This window comes from Lipotes vexillifer, unplaced genomic scaffold (genome assembly GCF_000442215.2).
Source record: "Lipotes vexillifer unplaced genomic scaffold, Lipotes_vexillifer_v1.1 scaffold236, whole genome shotgun sequence".
In the NCBI taxonomy this organism is placed as follows: domain Eukaryota; kingdom Metazoa; phylum Chordata; class Mammalia; order Artiodactyla; family Lipotidae; genus Lipotes; species Lipotes vexillifer.
The window spans coordinates 2,002,537-2,010,427 of NW_006773295.1; the positions used below are offsets into that span (position 1 = coordinate 2,002,537).

A 7,891-nucleotide genomic window follows, 5' to 3' on the forward strand; every position below is an offset into this window, starting at 1 on the left:
GGCCATGGCTCACGGGCCCAGCCGCTCCACGGCATGTGGGATCTTCCCGGACCGGGGCACGAACCCATGTCCCCTGCATCAGCAGGCAGACTCTCAACCACTGCGCCACCAGAGAAGCCCATACATCCACTACCTTTGTCTCCAGTATCCCCACTACTGTCATCCCAGATTATGTTCAAGATAGAAGCCAGGAGCCCAGGGGAATTCCCTGGTGGTCCAGTGGTTAGGACTCTGCACTTTCACTACCGAGTGGCTGGGTTCGATCCCTGGTCAGGGATCCCACAAGCCGCGCGGTGTGGCGGTTGAGGCTGAGTCCTGCCTTCCCAGAGGTTTAATGGCTCAACCTCACTTAAAAGCATTGGAGGAAAAAACCTGAAAGGACTTAAGAAAGAGCCCTGGAGCAGGCAGCGGGGGCATAAAAAGAGCAGGAAGCTGCTCCCTCTTCTGCGCTACGATATCAGATTTTTACCCTGGGATGATGTATGGGGACTTATAGATGCCTCTCTCTGGGTCATGGGTGATAATGAAGTGCTTAATCCATGGGGCAGCCACCTGTTGATTGAAGACAGAGAAGTCGCATCAGAAGAGTTAAATCAGTGGGCTCCCATCGCCTGCTCTGCTCTATAACCAGATGTTCTGACAACAGTGGCAAAGTCATTCCTTAGCCCTCAATGACCACCTCTGTCCCAAGTCTGCACCAGACTGCTTGCTTTTGTAGGAAGAGCTGCCCTGATTGAGAGCCACCCCAGTCCCTGAAGCAGCACACATTCTCATCCACAGAAAAGCCCAACACATGTGTAAATGCACGTATACATTAGCCCACCTAGGGAACACACATACCTATGAATGCGCTCCAGCACTCACATGGGCACACACACGCACACATACCCACAAATAGGCATGCCTCAGACACACGCACACATACACAGTGAGAGGTGGTGTGGAACAATGCTTACACACCTGGGCTCTTAAACCAGGTTACCTGTTCTAATCCCAGTTCCATCACTTACTGTGATGTGAACTTGTGCAAGTTACTTAATTCCTCCGTGCCTCAGTTTCCCCATCTGTAAGGTGGTGATGGTGATGTGATAGTACCCATCTCAAAGGGTTGCAGCGAGGATCAAATTAATTAACACAATAAAGTACTTGGGTCTGTGTCTGGCACTTAGTAGGCATTCCATAAATGTTTGCTCTTTTTATTATGGCAGGCATATGCGGCTTCCACATATGGACAAACACACACACACACACACACACACACACACTTTACTATTAAGAAGAACCCCGCCCAAGAAAGAGTATGTTTGGGAGGGTTGTGTTGGTCCTTCTTGTTTCTTTAACACGCAAATTCCCTGAACACTGGGAGGTTCCTCTAACAGATGTCCCCCGATTCAGCCTCTATCTTTGGAGATGAAATAAAGAGGCAGAAACAATCTTTCTGTCAACAAAAGCTCATCCCTCACCTTCAGACTCACCTTAATGATCTGCCCCCGGCCTGGCTGCAGCAGGGGATCTGGTTGCAAAGCCCCAGCCCATACCCCAGTGCAGTTGATAATCACGTCAGCGTCTCCTCTTGCCACCTGGTAGCAACCAACAGGGCAGGTGGGATGGGAGGGGGTGAGGACCTTAGTATCCCTTGCATCCTCCCAGCCTGAAACTCTCTGCTCCCTGTGGAACAGCCAGGAGGGGACTCAGTGAGGAACCCATGGACCTGCCTCCAGATTCCGCTCTGCCATTTACCTACTGTGTGACCTCAGAAATGTCCCATCACCTCCTCAAATTTCAGATCAGATTCCTTAGCTATAAAATGGGGCTGGTAACATCTGTTCATAGTGTGCTGTGAGGCTCCAGTATGACTCTGCCTATAAAAGTGTTTGGAAAAGAATACTGCAGAAGGGGGAAACCTTCTTGGAACCTTCTAGAAGAAGTCAGAAAGGACACAGAGATAGTCTTCTCCCTCCTTCTGACTCCTTTTTATTTCATTCTCTTGTCTTCTGCTCTGCCAAGACATCTGAGGAAGGCACATTGGAAGCCCCAGCTCCGTGCATTGTATGGGAAGCTCCACAGCTCAAGGATGTAGCATCACGGGCACCCAAACACCCAGCCCAGCCCCAGTGACTCCCCTCACAGGTCAGTCCTGGGTCGCACTGCTATTTTTCATGAGCCAGTGTTTGCCACACTGGGCTGTGAGCCCCTTGGGATTGAGAACTGTGTCTAAGTGAAGTATGTATTCCAAGTGCCCCTCAGGGCTTAACCTAGAGCAGATGCTCGGACACGTTAGTGGCTGCAATTACAAGAGTCTTCCATGTGCCAAGCACTATTCTGGGTACTGAGATTGAGTGAGGTCATGCAGCAAAGCTCCTGGTACGTAGCCAGTACCTGCTGATGGTAGCTGCTACTGTCATTATTATTGATGGTGGTGTCACTCTGGAGGTAAGTCAGTGGAGGGCCACTTTGTAGGAACATCATCTCAGATGCTGGTAAGAAGCAACCAAGCATCTGGAACTTGGGGGTGTGGTACAGCTGATATTGAGAAGAGGCAGCCAGCTCTCTGGCCCTAAAACTCACTGAGGCTCAGATATAGATAGAGCCCCTAATGGCCACCATGATCCCACTGTCCCTTTGCTTCTGACACCAACATCAAGGCAGAATGCCTGAGTCCTTCTGGGATTAAAAATAGACCTAGAATCTGGGACAGACCTCAAAGGGATGCTAGGAGCCTGAGAAGGGGCCCCCCAACCCTGCAACAGGAAGCAAAGGCCTCCCCTCTTCTCTCTCCCACATCCAGCCCCTTCCAGCCCGGCAGCTCACCTCCTCAAAAGACTCCACCTTCCTTAGGAGGAATTTCACTCCTCTCTCAGTTAACCTGGGATGATCAAACACATAAAAAAAAATCCAGTATTCAGTTCTCTGTCCCATCCCTCCAAGAGGATGGTGTGGGGGACATTTCCCAAAGAACCTTTTGTGGATGTTAGTCCCACAGGATGCTCCTTGAGAATATGGCTGTGTAGTCCAGTTCATGAGCACCTTGATGGACTAGTGGTCCACGAAATGTCCCTTGGGAAACCTGAGATGGTCGAAGCCCCACGTTGGGCAGATGGAGATGGGAGAAGGGCCTTGCTGAAAGTCATACAGTGAGTCTATGATGGGATTAGGAGTCAAACCCAGGCCTCTTACTACCACCACCCTGCTTCGTATTATCAAAGGGAATGAGATGCAGGGTGGAGGAGGGGCAGGGTTGGGACAAAGCCGAATTGCTTCTTTATCTGAAGCAGAGCATGAGGAAGGAGGTGGGCTGGGGACACCCACCCCTCCCTAAATTTCACAGCGGGCGGGGCGGGGGGGGGAGTGTATATCACTATTAGAAATATAGTAGAAATGTTAAAAGAATAGGAAGTAAACCACATGAAGTATAATATCAGGATTATTTTATCCACATGGTTTCCTCAAGATAGAAAAACTGGGAGCATTCTTTCCTGGAAGGGGCTGGATAAGAGTCATAAGTGTCCCAAGGTTAGGAGACATAACCATGTTTTAATACAATGGTTTCCAAACCCGGCTGATAGTTACAATCACTCAGGGAACTTCTTACAATACAAATTTCTGAGCCCCACTCCAGAGAATCTGATTCAGTAGATATAAAGTGAGGTCCTGAAATCTATATTTTTAAAAACCTCCCCAAGTCATTTGATAAAAGCCACCATCCATTCCAGTTTTTTAAAAATCTTAATAAAATAATAATATATAGGAAATATATGGAATCTTCCTTAATATGAATATATGTGAATATGAGTACAAATTGTATCCCTCAAGCTAATGTTTGCTAACTTAGAACACTACAGGATTCCTATCAACATGAGGAACAAGACAGGGACATCCTCTATCATCTGTGTTAGTTAGTGTTATTCTAGAGGTATAGCAATTAGACAAGAAAAAAAAAAGAGGTATAAAAATAAAAACCAGACTTCCCTGGTGGCGCAGTGGTTAAGAATCCTCCTGCCAATGAGGATTGCCAATGAGGACGGGTTCGAGCCCCGGTCCGGGAAGATCCCACATGCTGCGGAGCAACTAAGCCCGTGCGCCACAACTACTGAGCCTGCGCTCTAGAGCCCGCGAGCCACAACTACTGAGCCTGCGTGCCACAGCTATTGAAGCCTACGTGCCTAGAGCCCGTGCTCTGCAACAAGAGAAGCCGCCACCATGAGAAGCCTGTGCAACGCAATGAAGAGTAGTCCCTGCTCGCCGCAGCTAGAGAAAGCCTGCGCGCAGCAACAAAGACCCAATGCAGCCAATAAATTAATAAAAATTTTAAAAATTAAAAAAAAAAAACACATGTTTTGTAGATGATGTAAATATATCTGGAAAACTTAAGAGAATCTATTTAAAGCTATTACACAGCCATCACAGATTTTACTAAGGCTGATAATAAATACTGTATCACATGTAGAAAGCTTCCCAGGTGGTTCCAACAAGGTGTGGAAGCCACTGTCTTAGTGCACAGAGGTGGTCAGGAACAAGGATAACTCCCACCAAACCTAAAGGTTTTCATCAGCATTTGGGGTTGGGCAACACAAAGACAAATCCCATGAACAATCATCCACTACAACCGTGGTCCCTGGGAGGTGCTTTCCTCAAAGTGAAGCTGAAAATCTCACCTTTCAGTCAGCCACTGAAGATGCTTCCTTCCCTCCAGAATCAGGCTTGTGTTGAACCAGCCATAGCTAGAGTCACAGGAGGCAAAAGGTGGGAATAAAGGATCAGAATCACAGCTATATTTGAAGGCTATCATATGGAGGTGGGAGCTGTCACATTCTCTGGGCCTCCAAAGGGTGGAGCAAGGACCACTGGGTGACATTCAAGGAGGAAGTCGTTTTCAGCTCGAAGCGAGGGAATATTTTCTATCAGAAAAAGCCATTCCTGACATTGGGGTGTGCAAGTGGAGATTAATGTGCATCTGTAGAGAGGGTTTAGACATGGGGTGAGGTGAAGAGAGGACCAGAGAGGCATCAGGCTATAATGAAAAGAACAGAGGGGTTTGGACTGGGTTGGAATCCCATTCTGGTCACTTGGCTGTGTGACCTGGGGAAGTGACTTGGCCTCTCTGAAGCTCAGTTTCCTCATCTACAAAATAGGATAGCGTTATGGAACTTCTGGGCTTGAGATCTATGATTCCGTATCCCCTACCTCTCTAGTCTAAGGTACAGTTTGGGTGGGTGGGCTCTCTGAAAGAGCTGGACAGAGCACTGGGAGACCAGAGTATGGGGCTCTAGACCAGGGATGGAACAGGAAATTTGGCGCCTCCATCTTTTGGACAAGTCTGTCTGAACTGTGGGGCCTCAGCTCCTTCACCCATGGCAGTAACCTTACCTGTAATCGGGAAACATGTCCAGCTCTCTCGGGGTCAGCTTCCGAAATCCCAGAACTACATCCTTCCAGTAAGGGTCCTTTAGAAGAAGAGAAGGCGGCACAGGGATGGATGAACATCAATAAGAATGATAATAACAAAAACTTATATAATGTTTTCTGTGTGTAAGGCTCTGTTCCAAGCATTTTACTCATACCAATCCAATAATCTTTACAACAACCCATTGAGGTAGATACTATTTCTAGTTCCATTTTGCAGATGGGCCCATTCAGGCTCAGAGAGGTTAAGTAACTTGTCTAAGGTCACACAGCTAATAAATGGTGGAGCTGAGATTCGAACCCACACAGTTTGGCTTCAGAGTCCATGTTCTTAACCATGATGCTATATGAGGGTTAAGAATAAGGCTAAGGATGAGTGATAGGGTAAGGGTCATAAATAGGGGAGAAAAAAGGGGCGACAGTGAAGGTCAACAAAGGATGAGAGTGGGAGGTAGCAGAGTGGAGGGTCAGACAACCTGGGGGGAGATTTTGGCCTCACCACTGACCACTTTGAATTCTCTGAGACTCAGTTTTCTTATCTGTATAATGGAGTTAATAATCACTCTTGGAAGGTAACAGATAATGAAAGTAACGCCCTTAGCACAGTGCTAGACATTGAATAAACCTGGGAGAACTGGCATGGGATTCTGGGCACCCAGCCAGACCACCCACTCCATACAACCTGAGAACATCCCCCATGGCTTTGCCTTTCATTTGAGCTGGGTTCAAATTCGAGCTTTGCCACTTAAAGCTTTGTGAGCTCAAGTAAGTTACCCCAATTCTCGGAGCCTCTAGTTTCTCATCTGCAAAAGGAGGACAATGATAGCACTTACTTCCTGGTTATGATGAAAATTTAATGAGTCATTAGTTATAAAGTGGTTAGGACAGGGCCTGGCACATAGTAAGTACTTTAGAAGTCTGTGCCAGGCTGAGTGTTTTAGTCCATCTTGATGGAAAGTCCTGGAACCTCCAGGGGAGCAGGAAACCTTTTGGCTTCAGCATCAAGTGCCTCCCATTCCAGGATGTGTCTGTATTTCACCCATACCACTCAAGAAGGGCTAGTTTCCCTGGTTCATCAGAAGATTCTTTGGTCTCTGCCAGTTTAATAACAAAGTTGAAAATGAAAATGATTTTGAAAGCAAAAATAGAAATTAAAGTAAATCTGTTTTGAACACAGGAGACTTTGCCTAAGAGGCTCAAAGTACCACCCCACCCCCCACCCCCCGCAACACCCTGGTCTCTGATCAAGGCTCTGCCCTATGGTTTATGGTCAGGGACTCCTCACTCACCGGAACGGCTTCACGGAAGAGGTTGTAGCCTGAGAGTGGGGCCAGGCCCATGTCTGCAGCGTTGGGAGAACCAATGTGGCTCAGGAGATAGTTGAAGGTCTGCTGGTTCCAGCGCCTAGAAGGATTCCCCAGATCTCAGTCACCTAATGAAAGCTCCAAGGGTTGGCTTGCATGGGGCTGTGATCAGGTTGGTGGGATGTGTCCAAATCCAGAAATCCACCACGTTCACTCTGCAGTGCCCCAAATGCTACGGGTCTTCCCCCTCCCCAAACTTTCTAATATTTTCCCATTAATAGGATAGAGGAGAGGGGTAACAAAGAATGCTCCATCAACACAGAGAACAGTCTTGTGGTTGCCAAGGGGGAGGGGGTTGGTTGGGGGAGGGATGGAGTAGAAGGTTGGGGATAGCAGATGTAAGCTATTGTATACAGAATGGATAAACAACAAGGTCCTACTGTATAGCACAGAGAACAATATTCAATATCCTATGATAAACCATAATGGAAAAGAATATTAAAAAAGAACGTATATATATGTATAACTGAATCACTTTGCTGCACAGCAGAAATTAACACAACATTGTAAATCAACTAGACTTCAAATTAAAAAAAAAGGATGCTCCATCATAACTATTTGGAGCCTACCTCTGGCTTGGGATCACGTAGCTGCGAGTTTAAGTGAAAGCTTTGACTGCTTTGCGGACTGTGAACCCCGTGGTTCAGGCTCACTCTTGGCATCCCCCACTGTAAATGCCAGTGGCAGGCATCAGTTACTGCTTCTGAACACTTTCTCTCCCTCCCCGGGCACACAGCTCAACAACATTTCCTAGACTCCCTTGCAGATAGGTGTGACCATGTGGCTGCGTTCTTGCCAACTGACCCTAACGTCTCCTCCCAGGTGGTCCTCATGCTGTGTTCCTTCTACAGGCATTGGCCCATGGCAACTTCGGAAGCCACAAGGAGGGTGGCAGAGCCATGAGATGGAAGGAGCCCGGGCCCCTGAATTGCCACCTACTGATCAGGAATACTGGTTTTGGAATTTATGGGCGTGAGAATGAAACTTGTGTCTGAGCCGTTACTCATTTGAGGGTTCCTTTTTTGAAGCAGCTGGTGGTTTCTGAACTGACCCAATGACCTCTGCCACTTTGCTAAACTTGAACATCCATCCACCCACTTAGAGGCATTCCTGATGGACAGATG

The 7,891-nt window shown here is 47.5% G+C and overlaps 1 protein-coding gene across 1 annotated transcript in view; it reads right to left on the reverse strand.

Moving 5' to 3' along the window:
* DAO (D-amino acid oxidase) overlaps positions 1 to 7,891 on the reverse strand; it is a 13,942-nt gene that overhangs the window by 5,592 nt on the left and 459 nt on the right. The window contains exons 2-7 of the mRNA XM_007448232.1: positions 6,693 to 6,807; positions 5,368 to 5,444; positions 4,656 to 4,721; positions 2,812 to 2,866; positions 1,476 to 1,580; positions 470 to 552 (exon numbers count right to left, since the gene is read on the reverse strand). Of these exons, the coding sequence (XP_007448294.1) occupies positions 470 to 552; positions 1,476 to 1,580; positions 2,812 to 2,866; positions 4,656 to 4,721; positions 5,368 to 5,444; positions 6,693 to 6,807 (501 nt within the window). The remainder of the gene's footprint in view (positions 1 to 469; positions 553 to 1,475; positions 1,581 to 2,811; positions 2,867 to 4,655; positions 4,722 to 5,367; positions 5,445 to 6,692; positions 6,808 to 7,891) is intronic.